Source organism: Maylandia zebra, linkage group LG22 (genome assembly GCF_041146795.1).
Source record: "Maylandia zebra isolate NMK-2024a linkage group LG22, Mzebra_GT3a, whole genome shotgun sequence".
Taxonomy (NCBI): domain Eukaryota; kingdom Metazoa; phylum Chordata; class Actinopteri; order Cichliformes; family Cichlidae; genus Maylandia; species Maylandia zebra.
In genome coordinates this window covers 21,380,433-21,407,027 of record NC_135187.1, presented here as the reverse complement: position 1 = coordinate 21,407,027, position 26,595 = coordinate 21,380,433, and the positions used below count along the sequence as shown (strand labels likewise).

The following is a 26,595-nucleotide window of genomic DNA, read 5'->3' as shown; positions in this document are numbered from 1 at the left end:
AATGAGGGTGGGGGAGGTGCCCTGCGCTCTTCCTTCTGACTATGCTGTCTGTGTTGAGCGCTCAGTGGATCTGCGCTGGACAGTGCAGCCTAGGCGGAGTAGTCGAACACAGATTCACTGAGCGCTCAACACAGACAGCATCGTCAGAAGGAAAATTGATAAAATAAATTACAAATGTTGTATTGTTCGATACATATGCGTACCGAACCGAAAGCACTGTATCGAACGGTTCAATATCGATACGAATATCGTTGCACCCCTAGTGCTCTCATGTAGCAGTGCTGCATCTGCCTGCATATGTGGCTGCAATCTGTCAAGAAAGTGCCATAGACAGCAAGCTTTTTATTAATGAGAATTTGCCCTACATAAAAAGCCTTGAGAAAACATGATAAGGTCATTAAGAAAACAAGCTTGACATTTTAGAAAATATGCATATTAGTAATCTCTTCTAAGGCGGAGATTTATACCACGCTCGAGTTTGAAAAATCAATATGCAGCTAGAACAAGGAGACCTTGAACTTGGATGAAACAGCTAGCATGGGCCTGTGTCAAGATGTAAAAGCGATAACAATCAACCCAGAAACACAGATTTCTTTTTTACTCAAGCATTTGTTAGGTTCAACATTTAGTACAGGATATAACATATTCATTAGCTTTAGAGGTCCTAATAAGGCAGTTTTCCACCTTTGGACAAACCCAAGTTAGCTATTTCCCCCTGTTTCTTGTCTTTTTGGCTATGCTTAGCTCAAAAACTTACATAAATGGTTGTAGCTTAGGGTTAAAATAAGGTTCCAGTTATGACGCAAGCTATGACGCAAGCTATGACGCAAGCTATGACGTAGATCTGACGCAGAAGTATAATTGACGTGTTAGTGTCAGCAGATTAGACATGTGACCTTCACAACTCCAGATAACTGACAACAAGCCAGCTAAACAGCAACAGCTGGCTGTAAGTTAATGTTATACTAGTTAATGTTAAACTTGAGTATCCTTCAAAAAACACTTTGTCTCTTATAAAAATTACATTTCCACATTGCTTCACTACTGCCTGCTAAAAGCAACTAAGAGGCTAACAGCGGCTATCGGAGCCTAACAGCAGCTACCAGAGGCTAACAGCTAACAGCAGTGAAAACAAACAAGAGGTAAGGTTTCAATGACAAGAGGACTCACATTGGACTCCTTTTATAAAGTTTTATAGCCTCCTCCCCAGTAAATAGATGTGGACACATACTGACATCTGAGGTAAACTGCACCCTGATAGCCTACGCTCGCTACGGATGGACGGTGGCCAGAGTTGTTTGCCCTACGGCAGGGGTTGGCAACCCTGGGCACGCGTGCCACAGCTGGCAAGCGAAGGGTTAACTGATGGCACGAGTCGCATGACAAGCAGTGAATTAATCTGAGAAGGTGCATTAAAAACTAAATGGCCAGGCCAGCGGTGCACATCGCAAATTAGCTCGCATAGACACATTAGTTGTGCCGCTTCTTAATGATGGTATCTTAGCTAACAACCCCAACTACCAGATTCAACTTGTAATTGACTAAAAATAACTTAGCCTACCGGTGAGAGGGACGTTGCCATCTGGCAGTTTTTTCAAGCGATGTTGAAATTTCCACATTCCGACACTTCAAATGCTTCAGCAGCTGTCCACTCAGCGCAGCATCAGCACCGCGGGAATCACGGATACATCCGCAGACTCAAGACAGATCGAACCAGAAAGCTTTAAATAACTTCATTTTTGAAAAGCCTAAAGTCTAAGGTGTGATCTCGTACTCTGTTTTTATTTTTTGTGTGTTCACTTTAAAATGCAGTTTGAAGTAAAATTACACAAACAGAAAAACATCCCCCTTCGGCGCTTTACAGTCAGTTCAGAGTGAAGAAAGATGGTGACAGATGGGCTGAGCCCAGGATCGCTCTGTCATCTAGGTGACTTACAGTGCTCTGTATTCCCTCCCTCCATCTGCAGCTCATAATTCACATCTTTAAAGATAACTTTGTGTTTTCATTCCAGCAAAATAAATTAAATAAATAAATAAAAATCATGTGCGCATTCCTCCACAGCACGCTCATGAAGTGAGGACCGTTCACAGGAGGTGTCTCCCTCTCGACCCTTGCTTTCCATAAATGTGTTTTTAAAAGAGTTTTTTATTGTTTTACATTTTTATCAACTGTGTCGGGATCAAACTTTAATGGTTACTCACTTCTTACTACTTCTCACCTACTAGTTATTTTTAATGTTACATTCTTTCACACAATTCTGCTCAAATCTTTGATTAAAATCTGGAGATGATGTTAAATTCAGTATTTTTGCTAAAGCGGTCCCTTTTTTTCCTTATTCACTATCCTTTACTTAAATATTTAAATCAGCATAGACTCAGATCTATAAGTAGTCAATAACTGAATATCGCAAACTTTGAAAGCCTCATAACCACATTCAGTACAGATCTCCGTAGGATAACTATGCCTTTTGTTCTACGTTGCCACTTGTACCAGTGTGCACAGTGAGGAAACACACAGCAGCTGAGGGCTATGGGAAAGCAATTAAAGAAGTATTTTGCTGCTGGACTTCAGCTGAAAGGCATTAACAACAATTCCCTTCTGGGCAGAGTGTTCCTATTACGGTCTGTTGGGTCAGAGAGTGGGCTGTATCTGGGTGCTACAAACTGTAAGCAGACAGAGAGAGACAATGTGAGAGGGATGGGTGCTGTTATTGTGAGTGCACAATTTAGTCAGCAGGATTTTTAAAATAGAAGCGGCGGCTCTCCAACGGTCCTTCAATATTTTGACCTGAGGGTAAAAATGTAAAAGAAATGAAAAGAGGAGGTAATAAAAGGAGTAATGGGAGAGAGATGAGTAGGGTAAATGAGCAACCATTACAGTACAAATTCAATTAACGTTAGGAGCAATGAGAGACTAAATGAAAGAACCCAATGACAAAGAAGACAAAGTATGAAGCAGCGAGTGTGATCAGAGAGGTTTTGAAGATCAGAGCGATTGCGCTGCAAATCGCTTCCTCTTTACACAACAAGTCCCTAAAGCCTCATCCTGAAGCCCTCTCAGGCCCCAAAAGAGTCAGCCAGGACTACTTCTCCACCTTGCTATTACTGTACGAGCACCAAGAGTTCTTCATGGCAATATAATCATAGTGTGCGGCTTCTAGCCTATCAGTGGAGTTTGTGAATGTCACACATGGAGGTCAAGGAGGCAGAGAGGACAGCAGTGTGCGATAACGGAGAGAACATCACTTCTGAAGCTGAAAACAGAAGCAGGGAATAGTATGTGCAACTTAAGAAACATCGTTCTGCTTCTGAACAACACCAAACTTGAATTCAACTTAAAACTGCAGCACCACCAAGATTTCCACAGAAAATTGCCGCACAGACCAAAAGAAGAAATGCGTTAGGGGAAAAGAGAAAATCGTTGGCTACAGCCTCCAAAGTGTGCATAACTGCTGTCTCTTGGTGCCACCAATCAATCACAGAAGCCTTAATAGAGGGTGATTACACCTAGCATTATAGCCAGTCCTGAGAGTCATAGAGCGCGTGAGCCAAAATGAGAAAGAAAAAGAGTTGAATAGCAAAGGAAATTACTGAATGGTCTGGTAGTCTAGGGATATTGTAATAAGTCAGAATTACCAGTGTCTCACAGCACACATAGAGCAGCCCAAGGAAGGAAAAAACAAGCTACATTAATAGCTGCCAACCCCATTTGGCTTTGCTTTCAGTCTAGATATTTCTTTGGGCCTTGAAATTATTTTTTTTTATCATTTATTATCTTGTTGTTTACAATGACTGGAGTTTTTTTTTTATAGTTGTTGTTTTATATGTATACTGCATATACTGTACAAATAACACTTAAAGTAACTACTTATTCATCCCTAAAGCTTTGCACTATGCACGATTGCACCATAAATATAAATATGTTATATTGTTGTTATGTTGCAATTGTGTGTGTCATGTCAGTCAGTGTCTGTTGTCTATTCTGTTACATACAGTGAGCTTAATTCCTTGTAAGTCTACACATACTTGGACAATAAAGCTCCTTCTTGAGCCTTCTCTCCATTAATGAGTGGGCTTTAAACATGTCAATGTTCTGAAGACAGTTAAACTTGTCAGGTAGTGATGTCCAGCAGGTGAAAATGCAAGCACCATGAACATGCACAGCTGTGGATTCCAGCAGCGTTGGTAGTTCTGCAAACTTTGACCCCCACAAAGTCGAGGTTTTCAGTTCAATCAGCTGCATTTTGTTGTCGCATTAACTGGCATTAACTCAGCCAGTTAATGCGAGACAAATCCAGCTGCTCATTAATAACAAGAGTTGGAGGGGAAAATTCCTGCATCCCAGCGAGGCCTAGTTTTTATGGCGTAAAGATGGAACGCGTTCACTAATCTTTAGAAGACTGCATGGGATAATAATTCAACAAGTATAAAAACCAAATGTGTCTCCATATAAAAATGTAGGGGAGTTTGTCATCTGCTGTACATTATTTAAATGTAAAACATTCATAAAAGCACCAAAAATGTAACCAAAAGCATTGAATCGCCGTCGTGTGTAGGTGGCACTGCTACAGAAATAGACATGATTTTGCTGTTGAAATCACTGCAGGGGTTTGGGGAGAACATCCACAAATGCGAGAGGGGCTTGGATCTAAATGTCAGCCACATATACATTTTTTGTTGCACATTTAAAATGTACAGTTGTATGTGTGTATGCTTCACGACAAGCTATTCATGTGATTGAAATATTTCTATGCTATCTTTCCCAGTCCTACTTTTGACCTAATATTTCATGATAGTATTATAAAAAATATATTTTGATTTTACTGGAATGATTTAGCTCGATTACTAACCAGAGCAGTATAATAAGGTTATTTTGCATTTTAAGTAACAACTCTTTTGTTTGTTTGTAACATTTATGTAAAATCTTTTTACCCTTGTATTTATACAGTGTATTATATTTTCCATGAATGCATAAATGTTAAAACAAACAAACAAAGTTTTAATATATGCAGCTTAACAAGAACAAGACTCTAGCTAAAAGGGTAAAATTAAATTTAAGGAATAATGTGCAACTTGTTAAACATTTATATGTCAGCTAAGATGAAATTAAACAACTGGGAAACCTTTCACTGAAGAGAAATTACTCAAGTAATTATAAAATGTCCATCAATTTGATTTCAATTAAGGTGAAGATTCTGCAGATTGAGTAGCGCGGTGGAAGCACTTTGCACAAGCGCATCTACATAATGAAACTTCATTTGGATGGTGCTAATGGACTATTATGATACTGACTGTAATAGTAACAGAGCACAACACCGGGCATCTCAATGTACATTCATCCACGGATTAGTTAATAGCAGGCCAATTTGCAGTGTTCTTTGCTGGCCGTACTCTTCCTGGGCTCTAAATGGTTGCCACGAGCATGGCACAGATAATGATAATGGTATCAGAGAGAGGAAATGGGAGACCGGGTGACTCTCTTCACCTCTGCAAACGTATGCAAGGTTTTTTGGGGGTTTTGTGTGTGTGTGTGTGTGTGTGTCTATGGATGAGTGAGTGAGTTAATGCATGAAGCCAGGAGGACATGTGCAGAAGAATACCTTTAGCCGCTGCAGACAAAGAACTTACGCTGTGATAAAACACTCCGACCATTCGCCATTTGAATGCACATGCAGACCAGACAAAAAGAAAAGTCAGAGCTTTTCCACAGAAGCTTTAAAAGATCCTTAGAAGAAAAATGAAAGACAGCTTTAAATAATTACATCGCATTAGTTATTTTTAGAGCAGTGACTTGGAATTAGCCTAGTTTTTAATGTGCACATTTTGCGGCAACCTCTTTTGCACGACAACAGGTTTCCATGATGTATTTATGCTTCTGTTTGTCGAGACAGTGCTCGCATCCATCACTTTGAAGAAACTGTACTCTGATCTCGAGGCATTTTTTCACTCTTTGATACTGTGCACACCTGACAAGATGTCCTCAAAGCAACATGATTGATATATTTGCACCAAGTCCCCCCCACGCACGTCTTCTCTTTTCCACTATCATAGAAATCTGGAAAAATCAAAGCTTTTCAGGCAGCTGAAAACACAGATTCGGAATAGATAACTGTGCTTATCTAGGAACACGAAGTTAAACACAACACAGTTTTAAGAGGCGCTCTGATCTAAGGTTGTATTTTTTTTTTTTAAATATTGAGATTATTATAACTATTAGTGGATTATTTTGAAGTCAGTTTTCCTGCTTCTGAAGAAGGACACAGAAGTGTCAGTTTTTTCCTCGGCTCTCTGTTTTTTGATCATTTCTGCAAGTAAAAATATTCCCAGAGGGTGAGGAAGAGAAGTGGACCTGGCTATTTGCACATGCAATAGAAGAGTTTAGTGATGAGTGATTCTCTGAGCTGCAGTTACATACAAAAAATTTAATAAAAAACAATCAGCTAAAGTGAGCCTAATGTGGTCCTGCAGTCAGGGCATGACCAATCATAGAGTGCCACTAGATTACTCCCCCATTTCACATTACAGTTAGCAGCAAGCCTTTGTGCATTTGGTCTGCAAATGCAGTAGGAAACATGGCACCGCATTGGAAGTAAAGGTGCAGTCCAACGATTTCCTTTAATCACTCTTGCAGAGTCAGTGAACTTTACAACAAGAGATTCTGCATGCGGTGCGTGACCTACCTGCCGCTCAAACTTGGGTCACACAGAAGATTTAAAAGGTGTCATGCTGACGTACGAAGCCACCTGCAGGATGTGGAAATATGCTTAAGGGAAGCAAATCTTGAGAGTATATGATTTAAAATATCGTGAAAGATGCGTGTGTAGCGAGGCCGCCTCCTTTCCATTCTCTGTAACGTAATTAGATCTGTTATTCAGGCACAATAAAAATCCTCTCGCCCATGTATGCGCATGATTTGGGAACCTTCTGTGGGCTTGGTTTCATTCCAGACATTTCTGCTCAGGCAGCAGCACTCGGGTCTTTCATTATCTGCTGCCTCCAATCAAGGTTGATTTTTTTACCATCTCTCAAAACTTTCAACATTTTCTTTGAACTTTGTGAAGTAGCTTTCCTCGTTCGGCATATGTTAGTGAAATTGATGTAATTGCGGGAGACATTCATATTCATAGCGAGCGGAGCAGATGGCTAAAGCTAGTGGAAGTGGATGTTTGTGTGCATGAGTGTGCGGCTCAGGTTGAGGCTGCACTGATGAACAATGGGAAAGGAGTTTGGAGAACCTTTCTGGTCTTCAGCATGCTATTAGTTTCAGATAAAGATAACTTAAACAGAAGTACACTTTATATGCCAGTATAAATAAAACCTTTTTTTTTTCTGTCACTGTGACATTTGTCTTTGGTCTTTGTGTTCGCTAACAGGACTTGACATTTCATAATGCCATTTCCCCCCCTCTGCATTAAAATGAACAGATTGAATGCGTTGATGGACTCTGTGTACTTATGCAATTAACCCAGAACAAAACAATAATCAGAGATCTGGGCTGAAAAACTGAATTTTCTCTTGATATCCTGCAGGGGCAGGATCAGAGATCAAGATCATACTGCCATAAAAAAATATGCCCTCTTTGTGGCAAGTGGTAGTTTGCTATGCTGCAGAAAACACGTTAAGAACAAGGCTAAATAAAGTGCTTTACAGAGAAATGTATTAATATTTTATCTGGAACGAGATAGCGTGTCTCCTCTTGGTCCAGCGAGGAAACTCGGGCTGCATTTTCCTGCAAGGAGAAACACGGATGGCTGATTGTCAGTCTCATATAAAGAGAAAAGCATGCGGGCTGTGTCCAGATCTCCAAAAAGGATGAAGAAGTTTCACTTTAGCTATTTGTAGCGATTTGCAATTCTCCAGAGAGGTTAAATGGGATAATGTGCATCACCGTTACAGCTGTGTGTTGTCAGTGCAGCAGTGATAAGTTATGTTGTTACTTGGTGACAGTGACAGTAAAAGCAGGAAAGCATTTACTGGGAAGAACACAGAGATCAAAAGAGAGATTCTTTTGTCTGTTTTTTATTTTTTACAGTGCATAGATTTATTAATTGGAGAGCCAGCATTTAGTTGACTTAACTAAGACATCTGGAGATTGTTTAGTTAGTTGCTGTAGTCATTATAGGTGAAATATTTTAGCTGTTGCTCATATATTTATTGCCTAGTTGCCTTTATAGTAAATATTCCTCTGTAGAACACACAGACATGTAACAGCACAGTTAAATGTATTGCAGTGTAGCACTGTCTGTCCTCAGAGGACACTACAGTGACTTACTTTGATGTCCTGAGCAATCTCACTCGAATCTCGACCTTAAAACATGCCATCAACCTAAAACATACTTGCTTTTTGTCCCCTTAAGGAAAAAAAAACACCCTCCATAAACACTTTTATGTGAGTCGTACCTGGACCACACACACTCACGCACTCCAACCACACTCTGGGATCCGCATACGTGCAGCAGTGGTGTGTTTACACGAGTGTTAAGTAGGTTGTAACACTTTGGAATGCAATCACACAGTTGCACCTCGCCATAAATTTAGTAGAAGGTAATTATAGATCCACTCACGCTGTTTCCTCACACGCGCGTGAGCAGACACGGAAAGTGTGCAATACTGTAATCCCTCTCATTCACACTCACTCGTACAGCCCGGAGAAGAAATCTTTGATAACAGTTTATCCTCCTCTCCCATTTTTCTGCAGCTTTTGTATCATCTGATATCATTTGCATATAGTTTACTCCTTAATAGGGCTTAGCAAAAAAGGCTATTGTGCCGCAGTGCCCTGCAGGCACGAGCACTGCGATTGGCTTTTTTTTTCTCTTTTCCTTCCCGTATTTATGTTGCACATACAATTTTTGCGCAGTTGCTCATCTGACAGGCCATTTTAAACGGTCGTCCTTGGCATTGTGGATTTCTTCTCTCCAGGCGAAATGCGTCAATAACAGTGATATAGTAGAGTACGGGATTTATGCGGACTGTGTATTGCCTGAGGGAAATGATTGGTTTCTTGGAAATGTGTTTCCATATCTGTTAAAGATTTTGCTCTGATGGCTGTAAAAGGGCTACAGACATAACTATAGTATTTTGCATCCATTAAAAGTGAGCGTTTTTCAGTGTGTGCGTGCGAATGCCGCTGCGTGTCGCGCTATCTTCAATTTGAAGACTTATTGGATTATACGATGTAGCAGGGATATTTCTGTCAACCTATTTTTTTTTTTATTTCCTCCCACCTAGCCTGATTTATCATTGAGAATGTTTGTTCCATTTACTCAGTGTACATCCCAGAGCTATTAGCTGTTCCAACAGGCGCCTATCGTTTTCCATCCGAATAAGCCCTCTCTTTCTGCTGCTTTTTAAACTGTCTTGTTTGAGTTCAAGATTGAGTAGCAGGATTAAGTTAGATGTCTGCCCCTGGGTCTTCTGATCTTGCCCTCTGGGATCCATTTTAGGTCTGATTGTGATCCCTGGTCCAGAGGGGGCTTATCTTTCATCTTTGATTTGTAGCAACTCTTCTCTGCTCTGCACAAAAGGCACAATATTGGTGCACAGCTTCATTTTGTTCTCTTTTATTTAGTAATGCCTTCAATGTGGCACTTTAGAGTAAAGATACAGTCTTTGTAAGTAAAGACTCAGCTTGCAGAAACCAAGCTCGGGCTTCTGACACCGACAGGAAAACGTGGGGGAAAAAATAGCCCAAGAATCTGCAGATGGGTAACACGCAGAGGTTATCCAGTTATTCACTTAGATAGACATTTCAGCTGTCTTTGACATTTTGAGAAGTAGTGATGCCATTCTCACGTCTGTGGCTAAAGCCAGATGGTTAATTTATAGCATCTTAGCATAGCTGAAAAGACTAGCCATGCTGTGTCCAAATATATCTGCCTGCCAGCACATCTGAAATGGACAATTTATTACAGATTATGTTTTAAGTGTAAAAATAGTCATTTGTATGTCTTTGGCAATCTTTCTTTCTTCTCTGCAGGCAGAAAATGTCAGTAACAGTGCCGTTTGGTGCAGTAGCTTCACAATTTCCAGCTTTCCAGCTAGCGTAATATTTAACACATAGACACGAGAATGTTTTTTTTATTTTTTTATTATTTTACTAAGGGCAAAAATAAAAATAAATGTATTCCCCATGATGTCAAACTATCTGGCAAATATTTCAGTGAACTTTTGAAGTGAAGTTCTGTAACACTGAACCCAAACTTGGAAGCGACTGTACTGCATTTGCCATCTGTCCTCTACGCTCTGCTTTTGGGAAATGAGACAAACAAATGTCATTGACTTGTTTGACAGATGAGATATGTGCTCAGTGGAAAGTCAAGCGGAAATGAAGGGGCTGGGGGAAAGGAAAGGTTGACAGATAAAAGGACTTTCATCCCCTGGAAATACCCTCCGTTCAGTGGCAGATGTCTGTAAACACCTGAACCTCAGAGAAGCTGAAAGTATAAGGTGACACTTAATCATTGCAGGAAATAAACAAAACCTTAATGGGGAGGTGTCAGTGTCAGGGAGGGCGCTGCTCATCTGACAGAACAAAGCTTGCCTTCATAAACAAACTTCTTTGTTAACTGGTATTAGGAGGAGAAAATTTAATTCGGGTGGATTATATAACTGGGTGAATATTCAGTAAACACAGCTGAGTGGTCTCTGGACTTGCTGGAAATCCTGACATGTTTATTGACATGAGTGCAGCGTCTTGTATGTGCAGTTTTACGGTGGTACTGGTTAATACGGTTGCAAATGGGCGACCCATTACACAAGGTGTCTTGTAAATTTGTTACTTTTTGTTTAATGGTCATACAACACGATGATTTCAGTTGCTATAAGCCAGTGTCTCTGCAAGTTTGCAAGAGTTTGTAGCGTAGCACAATTCTGTTCGAGGAACTGAGAGATCATATCGCCATGAAAGTAGGTCTTTAACTAAACACCATTTCAGCAGCGGCCCTCGGGATCCGATGACATTGGTAGGAATTAATCACCCGTATGCAAATGAGTGAAAGCTTTGAAAGCACTAATCACACCAGTGTTCATCTTTTGTTGACTGGGCTGTTTGCATGACTAGCAGTGTTTAACATCTGTTTATTATTCTGTAATGATTTTGTTCTCTTGATTGACTGATTTGCTGCTTCAGCATCAAAGAAGGTGACTGTGTTCTGCCAAAAAAAAAAGAAAAATAGATCAGAAGGATGCTTTTCCAAAGCATCTGAAGAGAACTGGATATTTATTATCTAAAAATAATTAGATTTCTTTGTTGCAGCAAAAACACAACAAAGACAAAAAAATAAATAAAAATCCTGCAGAAACTGGTTGGTCAGACAGACCCAGTGACATCTTAATCCTGCATGCTTCCTAAATGCCAGCTTATATATTAAACCTTTAAACTCCAGTTTCTAATCCAGGCTTTCTGAAAAAAAGAACAAAAAAAATGAAAGTGAAATGAACCCAATAAAATCATGACTGGATTTTATTTTTAACTTCAAAAAGATGACTTAATAAAAGTAATAGGAAATTGATGCTTATTTGTGAAGTTTACATATCAGCCTGAAGGAAACTGCGAGACAGCATCGCACCCCAATCGCACATCCACAGGTGCGATCTGACCAGTCAGCCGGCAAAATTTGCCACCTTATCAATGCTGGCGACTTTTCCATGTTTAGCCTATAAGCATAATGCTGAGTGATGGTCCATTTTTTGTAAACCCACAGTAGTAGAGTTTCCATCAGAAAATAATCACTTGTGAACGTGAAGGGAATATTTATCTATTTGCATACTTGGAAAGAAAAGACACAGCTTGACAAACCTCAAGTTGAAAATTCATAGAAAATACAAAGCGATAAAAAAAAGAAAATCAATTTTTGTTCTTTTTTATTTGAGAAGTTTTGAAATTTTAGGAAACATAAAATGTACAAATAAATAAATAAGTTTGTGCATGATGCATCGCAGAAGTGCAATACTAAATGTCACTAAAGGCAATTCATCAGGTAAAACTTTCATTATTAGATATGTGGCATACGTATCCATACAAGGATGATACTTATATTATTTGAGGCATGTAGAATCATATATTTTTGTAAGGAAAGAGCCATTACTTCATGACATTGTGGGCAGAAAGAACAAAGAGCGCCGGCTTTCCAACCGGCCGGTTGGTTCAGCTGCAAAACAGACAGAGACGCGTGGGGAATTTTGAGTCCTGGTGGTCCCTCCACACATTAATGCAAAGACAACCATGACCTTGATAGACAAACAGAGACGGTGGAAAAAAAGAGCTGAAGAGCGAGAAGTAGAAGGAAGTTGTGGGCGAAGTTTGCAAAAATCAAAGCTAAATGGCTGCCAGGATACATACAGGACATGTAACTCAATACGTGGGAGAAGTTTGCTTTTCAAGCTCAGTTGCACTTCCTTCCGAATTTATTCCAAGAGGAAAACAAGTAGTTTTGTATTCATAAACAATCCCCGATTAGCATGTGCAAGAATTATCACCCATCTGTTCCTATCTCCTCTGCAGAGCGTTTAATTTCTTCTGGTTAATTCTCAGTGCTGTGGAAGTGTCACAGCTGCAACTTTAGAGTCAGTAGAGAAGCTTCTTAGTTTAGGAGCTTAGGAGGCAAATCATTTCCTCAGAGGTGGTGGAGAACAAAACAGAGCAAAAAAGGAAATTTAAGGAGATTGCATGTGCTCGCCAGGAAAACAAGCCAGACATTCAGCTGTAAAGAAACTGCATTTATGGATGCACAACTGCTGAATGTATGAATAGATACTGATTAGGTTGCTAAAGTTATAACATTTGTATATTGTCAGTGTTGTGTTTGATGCTGGAAAAATCCAACTAGAGACGTCTCTGGTTAAACGAGTTGCAGATACTTAGCATTCTTCAGCCAGAAGGGTTGATTTTATCGGGCCAAGCATTTGCACTGCCTTCCACGGCTCTTGTGATACTCTGCTCTGACCTACATTTTCTTTGATCTGAGATTTCCAAGAACAGGTTGCGGGTGTAAATAATTTGTTGTTTTTGCAGAGACACAGAGCTCAGAAGCAAAGATCCACACTGCATTTTATTTATAGTGGCGGACATACAGTAAGTGAAAAAGCCTTCCAACGCATGGTCTGGGCAGACTGCTGGACCCCACTGTAAAGCCCAATTTAGGCTAGTTTAGGCATGTGACAAAAATGGAGGGGAAAAAAAGCATTTTCACTTTGGGATGGAGGGAAAAAGAAAAGTTGTCCTTAAGATGCACAGGCACACCTTTGCCTGCTCATTACAGTTGAGTTATTAGCTGTTGGAGCTGAAGAGTGGCTTGGGAGCCTCCAACCTGTTCCATGTAGTCACAGTTAAACCCTGTGCGGGAAATGCTGAGATGGCTCCCCATCTGCCTGGCAAACACCAGTTAACTCCAATAAACATGTGATGTATGCTTCTGGTGCTTTAAAAGAGACCATTTTAGTTAGAAGAAACTGAAACAGTGGAATCATGGGCAGCGGTTTAAGTAACTGTATCTGGAAGTCTAGAGTATGATAGACTGTTCCCAAAAGAGGCCTGTTCCTTGTATTCATGTCTCCCTTCTTTACCTGCCTTTATAATTCTTCGTCTCTCTCTACTGTCTCCCTATTTAATTTCTTTCTAGTCTAGGAGAGGAAGTGTGTGGGACGTCATGGAGTTAAAGATCAGGTATAAATCAACTGTTTACACAGAGCCAGGGAGAGTCTTTCTATTACAGGAGACTTGTCCCGACCAGCTGGAACACAGACCAAACAATGCTTCCTTGCTTCATCCCCCTCTTACCATATTCTTGCCACTTCGCTGCTAAATAACAGGCCTGGTTTCAGAAAGGCACTTGAGTGCAGACAACAGGGCTTTTAATAGAAGGGGGTGGGGGGAGGTGGGGTGAAGAGAGGGATTTTAAATGAAGATCTCTTTTGTGCACTCACTGAAAGGTAATCAGAGAACTACTGTAGCATGCCTAAAATGCATGAGACATGCAGGAAATCCTGAAGATGAGACACATTGTGCTGGAGGAGCTAACTGTACAATCACTTTTGCTTTGTGTATTCAGTTGCAGCTTGATTTGTTTGCTCATCATGGAGATGAGTCCCCCTGTCAAAACGTTTTTGGTCTTCCATTGGTCATCCACAGTTCGCACCACAGAATCAGCAGCGGCCTTGGTTTTGCTCGAGGAGACAGTCCCGCTGGATGGTCTGTGTGGATGGTGTAGACTCAGTGGCACATGATGATCCTATGAAACAGCGATTCTCGACTTATTTTTGTTTGTTTGTCTGACAGCAATTTAGATAAGTTCAAGTGCGTTTTCATGTAAAATCAGCTCCCATCTTTCAGCCCCTGAATAATCTTAATATGTACAATTCATTTTCTCTGGGCTCAGCAGAGTGTTGCCTTCATGAAAAACCGGGACTGTTGTGGAGGGCCGCCACAATAAGCTGCCCTCAAAACTCTGCAGACTTTACACACCAGACATGTAAAATCTGTGCAAATATTTTGTGCGTTAATATTTATGTGAGTCTGCCCGTGTAATTTCACTGGATGAATTTGTAAAATTTATTTTATTGAACTGAGCTTGATTTTTTTTCCCCGTCCTGAATAAACAGATGTGACCAATCAGACCACTGCACATGGCAACAAGTGCACTTCTAGCTCAAAACATGCACACATCAAGCTCATTTGAACCATGAAAAACCATGAAATTTCCTCTGCTGCTGCCTTCTCCTGTGAATTGGATGAACCAGGAATCTCAGTTTCTTCCTTTTCTTGTTTAGAAACATCAGGACTAAAGCACTGCCTGATGTCGACTTCATTTTCTTCTAAATGCTGAAGCAGTTTCCGCAAAAACACAATGTGTAGAGTGTGTCTATACGTTACAGAACAAGCTTATATCTGAATTTTGTGTTGCTTTTTTGCAGTCTGTAATGTTTGCAAATTCAAAGTCTTCACAACGGATCAAGTTTTGCTCTGTAATATTTCTTGAGTTTAAATAAGAAAAATTTGTATGCCCAAATACATATATATGTTTTTTAAGGTTTTTCATTGCAAGAGAAGAAAATGGTGCAACACTAATAGTGTTGTGGTGTGGCCCTCCACAACAGTCCCAGTTTCTCATGTGGTCCCTTGGGAAAAGTTAATTGCTCCTGCCTGTTAGTTAATAGCCATTCTATGGTGACAGGTAAAGTGAAATTAGTGACACTAATGAATGTCTGTCATTATGCATCATTACTGGCAGGTGCATGGTCACACAACTGTAATTTCTCATGTCTCTAAAATATTTAACCTTTCCACTGTGTGATATTCAGCAGCATAATCCGGTCTGTATACTGGAAAAGAGCTTAAAGTATTTATACTGAGATAACACACATGTGGAATAATTGCCTGCTTTAGACATCATTTTGCCTGTAATATCAATCTAGTTAACCGAACGCTGGTATTTATTTTAGTACCGTATTAAAATCTCTACACCCCAAGCCGGAGCCATTAACTTCCACTTGTGCTCTAACTGCATTTTATCCCCCATACACTGAAAAACAGTCTCATTTGTCTAAGCTACAGAAACTATGGTAAATAATACATTTTTTTTATTTATAGGCACCTTTCAGACCCTCATGGTCACCTTACAGTGGACTTCTATTTATGTAGCGTTTTTATACTCTGAGCACTCAGAGGACTTTACACAACAGGCTCCATCTGTACACTAAAACACACGTGTTCATACATGCACTTTTTAAGCATCATGCCCACTCCTGAGAAACGACTATAATATTAATCCAGTATAAACAGTAGTGCGCTGCTTCACCGGAGTATATATTTTAGCTGATGTGTGTGCTCTCTGATCTCTCTGTGAAATATGCTGCGGAACAACAATTAGCAATAGCACTGTTCTAAAATGCAACCAAGTGAGATGAAAAAAAAAATTCTATAACAGGAAGCTGTTTAATGTTTTAACCACTTTTTTAGCTGACATATATTTTAGGCTTGCCTTGGGAGTGAGAGAAAAAAGCTTTGAAAAAGAAGCTGGAAAGGCAGACCTTTTTTAAAGCTGGAGATTGTAAGAGAAAGGAAGGAGGGCAAGGAGAAGGGGGAGCCGGAGTGAAGACAGGGGGAGGCGGACAAGAGAGCGATAGAGAAAGGAGGTGATAGGGGGAAAAGATTAAAGGAGCTGGAGATATATGGAAACGAAAATAAAGGCCAGAGAGGAAATCAGAACGCTGAGAAAAGTGGGATATGGAGGCGGTGGAGGAGGTAAATGCATGGAGAGGAAACAACTCTAGCTGTTCTTTTTACTTTAATTGGAGAAACATTTGGTATATTTTTAGACAGAGGATAAACCTAAAAAACACGAACAAGTCTTTTCACATTTTTCCAACTTTAAAACGTGACTCATAGCAAAGTGTTGGAAGTGACTGATCAGTCCACACGGGCAAAGCAGTGCAAAGGTTTTTATCTTCACTGGATTTTTCTCTACTTGTTCTTATTTGTTGGCATGCTTTGTCTTGTTAAAGTTTATTATAGTTTGAAAGTAAACTTGCAGAGACTTTAAATAGCTGGCGATATATGTACTTATTCATCACAAGGCGTTTTTTAAATTTATTTATTTTCGCCCAGGGCGATGCAATTTATTGGAGGAAATGGTTGTGAAAACTCTGCTGGTAAACATTCAATCTGTGAAATTGAATTCTGTGCTTTGAATGATATAAACAGGCTTTTATAGTGACGGATTTAAGCTGCGTTGAATCCACAAAGTTTGCTTACTGTTGCAGGAAAAAAAGAGATTTCACATAAATGTAGGAATATATTGATATATTGTGGTTTAAGAGACAGACCTCATTGTGCTATATAACACAGTAACATTACTTCATCAGCTTCATAGATTACCTTTAAGAAAATGGGTTATTTTATCCCAGTGTGCTTTATTTTATGAGGCGCTTTAAGGATTATATATGAATATTTATGTATTGTTGCACGTGTGTTTAGTTTTTCTACGGTAGCCCTAAGAGGCCAAACGGACTGCAACTTAAGAAAACACCAGCAATAAAAAAAAAAACGCTGCAAAAGCAGCAAAACACAACAGAAATAAGAAAAAAAGAAAACAGAAATAGAAAAAAACTGATTTCCAAAAGCATAAGGGAAGTGTTTCTGGGGAGACAATAACCCTACGGACCAGTTGCAGGAACCAAAATATGCTAAGAATTGAGCTGGGAGACACTTAAAAGAAGTGGAGGATCTATCGGTTTTGTGAGGGAAGAAAAGATGAGAGGTAAGTGTGTTAGCTTAATTATTAGCCTAAAAATCCATCATCAGTATTATATGAATCATGAGAAACAAACACACTTACCTAGCATGTTTTGGTTCCTGCAACTGGTCCGTCGAGTTATTGTCTCCCCAGAAACACTTCCCTTGTGCTTTTGGAAATCAGTTTTTTCCTATTTCTGTTTTCTTTTTTTCCTATTTCCGTTTTTCCTGTTTCCGTTGTGATTTGTGTGCTTTTGTGGCGTTTTTCTTATTGCTGTTGTTTTCTTAAGTTGCAGTCCGTTTGGCCTCTCAGGGCCACTGTATTTTTCCACCAATACCAAAATACTGGATATACACTGATTCTATTGTTAACTCTTAATGAGTGAACATTGTCTCTTATTTAATGCGTATATGTACGATGTATCATCCACACGCTATTTCTAATCTTTATCACTCTCTTTGACAGCACAGGAGGCCGTCACATAGTATACATAAAACTTCCTGGGAAGTGCGGTTATGGATGTGTTGTAAACTTGAGTAGCAGTAAGGAAATTCCTCAGCTTGTAGATCATGCAGTTTATAAATCAGTTCAAATATTTTGCTCTTTAAGCAAGAATTATACAACGGCCTTGCGGGTAACATTCACAATCTGTCAGTTTATCAGACTAATCCACCTGAGCTCGCATCATGATCCGGCTCATTTATCGCTACCTGGCAACGGCATGCCAGAGCACGTCTGTGTGCCTGCTCCCTTCAGCCTGAGCGATGGGGTCTGAAACGGTGAGTCAGGAGACGCTGCATCGGGCCGCCGCATCCTCCATCACCGATGTGATGTCAGCACAAATCTGTGTTGTCACAGTGCCTGTGACCGCTCGCTGCATGAGGAAAGAGAAGAGATGGGTGGCTCTGTCTGCTGCTGTCAGTTTGATATAGGGACGACATAAAGAGAGGCAGAAAAGGGGAGAGGAGGAGAAGGAAAAACGGAGGGAAAACACATAAATTTCCAATAAGAAGCAGCACACACAAAGTTGACATTGCGCCCTTTACACGTTTGCAGTTTGTTTAAATAAAAAAGGCACAAATCTAGATTCTAAGCTTAAAAGAAATCTGCTGTTGGAATCACCAATCAAAGACAAAAGACATAATAGAAGCAGCTGATGTCATCATTTTGAATTCATTTAATATATAAAAGCTAAAGACATACTGCTTTTAACAGTCATTTAGTCTCTAGCTTACCCTTAAAGTGAAAATAAATGGTTTTCATTGTATTTTATTGTATTTTATTTAGAGTATAACTAATGTTGCACCTAACCTGCTGCAGCTACGCTCACTCTGCATCAGCTTCCAGTCCTAAACAGCGCTGTTATACTGTTTACGTTCTCCTCTGTGCCCCCTCATCCTGTTTGAGCGCTCGCTCTCATCTTCTCTACGGGGAGTGTGCGGAGCTTCATGCCTCACTGTTCTTATCACATTGGACCCATCCGCCTACAAAATGCTCTGGGGTCTATTTTTAGACACGTACATGGAGCTAATGGGAAAGGATAGCCTAACCTCTTCCCTGATGAAAGTCGAATATAGCCTGGAGATTTGAGTTTGAGTCCTGTCACGTGTGAAGCAGAGCTGTTAAGATTTGAAACGTGCAAATTTATTATTGATGGGCAGAGAGTGTGTTATAATGTTGAAATGCTCCAGGGGTTATTGATGTCTCAAACAGTCCCAACTACCTACCCAGTACCGAGTACACACCCAGTTCCCATAATCTTTATAACAATGCCTACATAGCAGCTCTCCTACTACTTCAATTATGCAATAGGTGCCTTAAAAACCTGTCCATAGGTGTATTTTCTGATTTTGTTTGAATTCTTGTTACCATCTAAAAAAAATAAAAATTAACTTTTTTTGGTTTGTTTTTTTACTTTGGACTATACCCAATGTTTCCAGTGTTTATGCTAGCCTAAAAACCTTCTGTAGCTCTATCTATCAGAGTAATATTGATATTCACAGAGCCATTAAAAGTGGCATTTAAAATTTAAAGTGCTTTCCTATTTTACATACATAAAATATATGAAATAATTGAAATAATTCAGTACCATTATTTCCTGCCTGACAGTTTCAGTCGTTCTCAGTGATGCCTTTTCTACTTGGCATGAAGTGAGTAATGTCATTTGTCCTAACAGCGTTTAACTGTTATTTGACTCATTGTGGAAAGTCTCTGCCTCACAGAATATGCAATTAATCCGCTTTTAGATAAATTCACATGCGCGTGATCACCCAGTGGTGATTAGCAGGATAAGTGACTGATGTGGAACCTCTGTGCTGCAGTAATAGTAGTGTTCATGGATCTTCTGCTCCTAGAGGCAATTTTGGGATCCATACTTCTCCCTCGCCTGTCATGTCTCATCTCTTTCCTAATGATCGCTATATTTGTGCGCTTCTTTGTTTTCCTTCCCCGCTTCTTTTCAAAGCAGCGGTGAAAACTGCTTTGTCGTTATGATCTTCAGCTTTTAGACACTGAGGTGGACCCAGAAAAATAGTCCAGTAAATTCTGGTCTATTTTTGGGAAAATATAGAGCAGCATTTAGGCTTGGACTGAAAATGTTTGGTGATTAGGAGTGGGCTAATTACAGTCATTCTCTAACTCATTATTATTATTATTTATAATTGTTATTTAACCCTTTAAGACCTACCATAGAACCCAAATCCGCCAGAGCTTATATTATATTTTTACATGCTGTAGTGCCATTTTTGGGAGCATTTCAAGCTGATATACATCAATACAACCATTATAGCCCATATTTTAATAATATGTATGCATTAAGTGCATAGTAATTACATAAATTGTAAAAAAGTGCAATAAACTACAAAAAAATTGAAAATCTTTTGTTTTTTATAACATATATTTCTAGTTAGAGAAATTTAAGAGGCTTATCTCTCAAAACTGTAAATACAAAAAAGTTGCACAAAATAGTTTACAACCACAGGAAATTTATTCTGAGTGTCTTCATAGTTTTTTTTTTTTTTTTTTTTTTTTTTTTTTTTTAAATGACATCAGAAACAGCAGTATGCGACATTACGTGATGGCAGAGCTTCAGTTCATCCTTTGTCATTTTTTTTTTTTTTTTTTTAATAAATAGGACAGGGGGAATGAATGAGAGAAAGAGGGGGAGAGAAAGAAAGAAAACCAAAGGGGAGAAGAGACGGTGAGAAGGGGGGGGGAGAGAGAGAAAAAAAAACAAAACATAGTTTTATTTTTGAAATACACCAATTTTCATATACTGCAGGAAAAACGAAAATAAATATTATATTGCAAATTTGCCAAAAAAAACAGCATATGCATCAAAATAAGCTAAACTATATATAACAGCAGTGCAATATGAGTCCTAAGCATCCCAGAAATGACACAGAATGTCATAAAGTCAAACATAACTTTTAAAAACACCAGTATAGGCTCATAAGGCCCTGATGGTAAAACCGTGTTTCTGGAATATTATGTTTTTGTTGCTGCAAGTGCTTCTATGCAATTTTTGCAAAGCTGTATGTGGAACGAAACTGTGACTGAGGACAAGCTGATGGCATAAGATGTAAGTACAACTCCTCCAGTTTCATATGCAAAAAAAATTATTGCGCTAACTTACGTGGTTGCAGTGCTACTGGGATTTAAAAATAGTTACGCAAAACCTCCAACCGGCTTTAAAGGGTTAAACCTAATTCGTGGGATTTTAGCAGTTTTTCAGCCCAAGTTGTACATTTAAGATCACCTCTGTGGGCTCTAGATTTTTGTATTTTTAAAACCCCAAATTTCAAATGGATCAGTGTATCTGTGACAGTCTTATTGTGTTGTGTCATTTGTGTTTACTGAGCTTTGGTTTACACTCGATTTGCATTATCAAAAAATCTGTGGCCATGAGCATAAAACTTACTTTATATATATACATATATATATATACATATAACTAGTCAGTAAATGTCAGCATGTATTTCCACAAAGGGACTGGTAGAAAACATTTCCTGTTTTCTCAATCACAAACTGTAAGCTGTAAAATTTTGCAAAATACTTTTATTTAGAGTTAGAGTTAAAAACAATTCAACATAACTTAAAAATCAAAAGAAAAAGAAGGATACAGTCTTTGGGTCTTAAAAGTGAAAAAGATTTGATAAAGCCATGAGCAGCTATAGAAAACTGAATGATAAACCGTGTGATTCAAAAAGAGATTTACAGAAAGAAAAAGTTTGGTTACCCATTGTCTTAATGAAAGCCTTTGGAACCGTTAACAAAGGCCCGGTCAGAAGATGTCAAGCAGCGGCCCGGATCATATGAAGTTAACATCTCATAGGTATAGACAGGAGTCAGACCATGAAGGGCTTTAAAAGCCAGCAATAAAATGTTCAAATGAAGTCTAACACTAACAGGTCACATCAAAGGAAACCAGTGAAACGTCGAAACATAAGAACTGGAAAAGATTCAAGGGATTCCTGTTCAGACATCAGCATCGCTAGACTTACACTCTTGGCAGATCCAGGTATATTTGTCATCCTAAAGCTAAGTAGCCTACCATCCGTGTGCGTCTGAAGCCAAACAAATACTATAAATTGTCCTTTCATGGTGATTTATTGGACTGGCTCATGCATGCGTATCGTACCCCCTGGGCCAGTGTGGGGTGTGGAGAACAACCAGTGGGTCATTGTAACTGTTCAAACTGCAGAATGATGGGTTTTCAACAGGGACTCTGTTAGCCTGAGAAAAGAGACCTGAAGAGAATTTTAATCTCACATGCACTCGGTTACTGAACCGTCCGCCCAGCTCCTGTCGTCCTGCGGAGCTAGATGCTCAGCGCAAAATGATTAATGAGCATCAACTATTTCGGTCCGAATGTGTTTCTGCTTTTCATCATTCTTTTTGCTCTCCCAATGTAAAGTTACTCCTTTTATGCCATTGTTTCGCATCCTGACAGACACGCCGTCTCACCATCTCCCAGGCACGCGCACAAAGGCGAGGAGTGTGGAATGTCACAAACTGCAGCGCTGCTGCAGTGTTTTGCATTTCAGATGACTGATTGCTGTGACTGTTTTCTCCTGAGAAGCTGTAATCCTGATTTGAAACAGCACACTGTTTGTTTAGTCAGTCACCTTCACGGTAGACAATTTATTTTTCTGATAGGTTTAACATGTTGTTCTCCTCCCTCTCTCTAGAGATCTCCCTGTGAGAGGAAGATATGAGGTTAATGGGCTCCATTTGGATCCTTTGGTTTCTCCTGGTGGTAAGCTCACTTTTTACACAAGGATGTACAATGGCATATATTTCTGAAGGCCCTATCTCTCACTTTGCCAATTTTGTATGCTGTACATGTTTCCTGAACAAGATTCAATTCTCATTAAAGGGATGTATAATATGTTGTGGTCTAGTGGTTTTCTTTAACCAGCAAATTCACTCACCCTGTAAAATTAACTGTAGAACTACCCCAGTTTAAATATCCCCCAATATAAATGAGCCAAGTATATATACGTATAGATGTGCATTTTCTATTCTATTCAAAATATAGCTGATCCTTGCCCTTTATGCAGAAGATCACAACAGTTTTAATGTAAAATGACATCTTCAGATGCAAAAAGACACATTGGACAAGTCATTTCTTAAACTTATGAATATTTTAGTGGATTTCCAATCAAAAGATCAAAAAGGTGTGATTTAAGCGTGACTTTCAGCTTTAGTGCAAGAGGTTTAATTTATTATTTGTGTTACATTAAATCTTCATACATAGCACACCATTTTCAGAGGCTCAAAAATAATTGGACAAATTAGGATTCCTCCCTTGAGATGCTCTGCCAGGCCTTTACTGCAGTAGCCGTCACTTGCTTTTTCATGGTTGGTGCAACAGGCTGGAAAAAGTTCAAAGGCTTTGATTAACACTCTTGAATTCACAGCAGGTAAGTATTTACAGCGTTTCGCAACACTACTAAAGTTGATATTGAAACACTGGGTTTCAAATCTTTCTCTTTTTGTAGGTTCAAATCCAGTTACCACTTGTTCACTGTTCTCTCAGCTTGCAGGCAGAGCTTGGTTTTGGTTGCTTTCACGAGTAGAACTGCAGGTAAAATTCTGTTTTCCACAGCTGTGTTTACTGCGACATATTCTCCACACACGCTAGTGCAGGTAAGTTCCCTCCAAACCCACAGGTAAGTATTTTTTGTGAGAAAAAGAGTAAGTCAGGCAGGCACACCAGGACACAATCTGCAAAAAAAGGAGGACAGGTCAGGTAAGTATGGCGCACTGGTCACCAAGTTAACAAGCAAATAAGGTAAGAGGTCTAAATGAGTCATTCCTACAAGAAACAGAGAGGAGAACAAGGGTTATATACTGCTGCTGGTAGCAGATGAGGATCTACTTGTGGGAGGAGTAAACAAAGTTAATACTCAAGCCCACACACACGATAGAGAGAAGAGAGATGGAGCAAATGGAGAAGATCGTTTGTTTATACTCTTTTGTAAAGCGTCCTTGGGTTTCTTGAAAGGTGCTGTACAAATCTAAGCTGTTATAATTATTAAAAGAATGAAAGAAACTTAGAACCTGAGAGGACAGGGGGACCATGACATACTGTGGGTCTTTCTGTTTTCAGTTTTCATAAGTGGAGGCAGAGATTCAGGTGAATGATTTGGCCATTGAAGAATACTCCTTTTCTTTGCCTTGAGAAATTCTTGGGTTGCTTTTGCAGTAAGCTTTGGGTCATTATCCACGTCCACTGTGATGCACTGTTGGATCGGTTTTGCAGCATTTGGTTAAATCTGAGTAGAGAATATAGCCCTGTCCACTTCACAATTCATCCTGCTGCTTCCATCAGCAGTCACGCCATCAGTAAACACCAGTGACCCAGCTCCACTGGCAGCCATTCATGCCCATGCAATAACATTTCCTCCACTGTGTTTGACAGATGATGCAATACACTCAAGCTGTTTTTCTCCTCAATATCTTTGTTTTCATCCGTCCATCTGCTCAATGGGGTCTTTAAGGTATTTTCTAGCAGAGTTGGGACTTCTTTTTCTTGAGCGTTAACCAGTGTTTTTCACCTTGTTGTATTGGATGCTGTTGTTAACCATGGAAATTATTTTGTGATCATCCACATCATTGTGGTCTTTCAGGCCGCTTGGTGTTGCTGAGCTGGCCTCTGCGCTCCTTCTGTTTAAGAATCACCAGATTGCTGATTTGGTCACTTCTAAAGTTTTTTTTCTCTCTCTGTGAAGTTTATTTTGGTTTTTCAATCCTAATGATGATCTTTGTCTTTATATCGACATCTCTTTTTTCCTCTTTGGAGAGCTAAAGTGAACAGCTACCAAATTAAAGTTCAACGCTTTGAATTAATTCCAGATGTTTTATCTCCTTAATTTGTGATAAAAAAAAATAATGAGGGAAGATGGAACTGCTTGCCAGTCAACTGTCCAATTACTCTGAGCCTCTGAAGCCTGGGGGCGATGTATAGACATGTCTGTGATTTTTAAACAGTTAATACAATACTTTTGTAAAACCTTGATTTAAAAGTCTGCACTTCAATCACATCTTGTTTGTTTGATTTAAAATCCATTGTGTTGGTGCTCAGAGTCAAAATAACAAAAACGGTCTCATTGTCTAAAGCACTTAACCGCACGATTGCATTCTGGAACAGGATTGGGGAAGTCAGTCACAAGGTTACTTTTAATGACGAGGCTCTGCCCGATTTTATTTGAGCTTTAATTAGCTTTAAATTGTCTTTTTATTTCTTACGTTTGTTACTCTGGATTTATTCTGTTGCTCTTGTAACACACTTTGTAATGGCAATTTTGAAAAGTGCTATGTTAATAAAGTTATTTGTCATTTTGATAACAGCACGTCCTTTCATCAGCCACAGAAAGAAGTCACTTTTTTAGTTTTGGTTTTATTTTTGTACCACTTTTGTGCCGCTATGTACATGGCCTCAAAATAAAGGCTATACACGTATAGCAAAAAATAATGAAAGGCAGTGGAGAGTAGAAATTGTGATCTTTATCAAAGAAAAATGGATTAAAGATTCACTATGCATAAAACACCAGGAGGTAAACTTCCTGTTAGAGGTTAATAGAGGCAATAAAGGAAATAAAACCTAATGCAATAATCTCGTATTAATAACCAATCTCTGGACATTATATGAATGTCCAATAGCAGTGCCATATAAACAACAGCCTACAGCAGAAAGCTCTTAATGGAGATCTTGACCTCAAATCTTGATCTTGGGCTCTTCTGAACACCAGGATCAGATATTTAATGCACCTTGGAGATCTATGACATTTCCCCAGCCCCAGCTTTTGAGGAATGTCATCAATTAGCTTAATGGGGCTGTTGTAATCATCGGTCACAGAGCGTAACACAAACCGTATGTCATATAGGGATGACATGTTTTGGCATGGTGTTCTATCATGTAATGATGTGCCCTATTAAGGTATTACAATCAAAAGTCAAACTTTGAAGTGGAGCTTGTACAAATTATGGTTAGTTGAATAATTAAGGTCTTAATAAAATGATCTTCAACACCAACTGGGTGAAAAATTTTGAACTTTTTACAGATTTTTTTGAGTCAACGGGCTTCATGGAAAATCATTTGGTATTCTTCAATGTCGCAGGGAGATGGAAGTTTACTTTCCTAGCCTGCGTTTCTGCTTGAGTTGAGGACGAGGTCTTCCAGCTAAATATGTATGCCTGATGTACCTGTGCAGGTCTGCCACGTGTTTCTGTGTTGTGTGGTTTTGTCATGTTGAATACAAAAGACTTGTGTAGGTGATGAAGCTGTTAGACCATGACATGCGAAGTTGTTTTATTTTTTCTCATTCAGCTCAGCTGTTGATACTGGTGGTGGCCTGGTGGTCGTATGTATGACGTCATTTACTTCAATGCTTGGAGTGACATCATATGTACGGCTGCTAAACTGCTACATGGGACATCAGCTCTCAAACAAAAGCCACTTTTTAAAAACCTGCTTTGTATTTTTCTTTTTTTTTACAAACTTTTTATCGTACAGGTAAGGACGACACTTTGATCTAGTCACAATTTGTATTTCCTCCACAGACAACCAGGGGATTGTGGGTTTGCATCTCATTTGTGATATGTAGACACAATCTCCCAAGCAAAGTACTAAATTTCCACAAAGAATTTGGAAAATGCAAGTGCACGAGCCTTCGAGAGGCTTAATTTTCAGCCAAAAAAAGAAGGAAGATAAGTCACAGCAAGATGGGCTCTTTATCCTTCAGTGAACAGCATTATCAGAATCAGCATTTCACACAGCGGGCTCTCCATTTTAATGTTACCTCCAAACACAAACAATAGAGCAGAGAAAAGATTCATTGGGAGAAAGTCAGCTGCT

General features: G+C 39.3%; 1 protein-coding gene across 3 annotated transcripts in view; it reads left to right on the top strand.

Annotated features, from left to right (window-relative positions):
- The window catches only part of calcr (calcitonin receptor), a 65,834-nt gene that overhangs the window by 6,321 nt on the left and 32,918 nt on the right, over positions 1 to 26,595 (top strand). For all 3 annotated transcript variants that reach the window (XM_004547927.3, XM_076879171.1, XM_004547926.6), the window contains one exon: positions 22,424 to 22,491. In XM_004547927.3, the coding sequence (XP_004547984.1) occupies positions 22,447 to 22,491 (45 nt within the window). In that variant the 5' untranslated portion in view covers positions 22,424 to 22,446. The remainder of the gene's footprint in view (positions 1 to 22,423; positions 22,492 to 26,595) is intronic.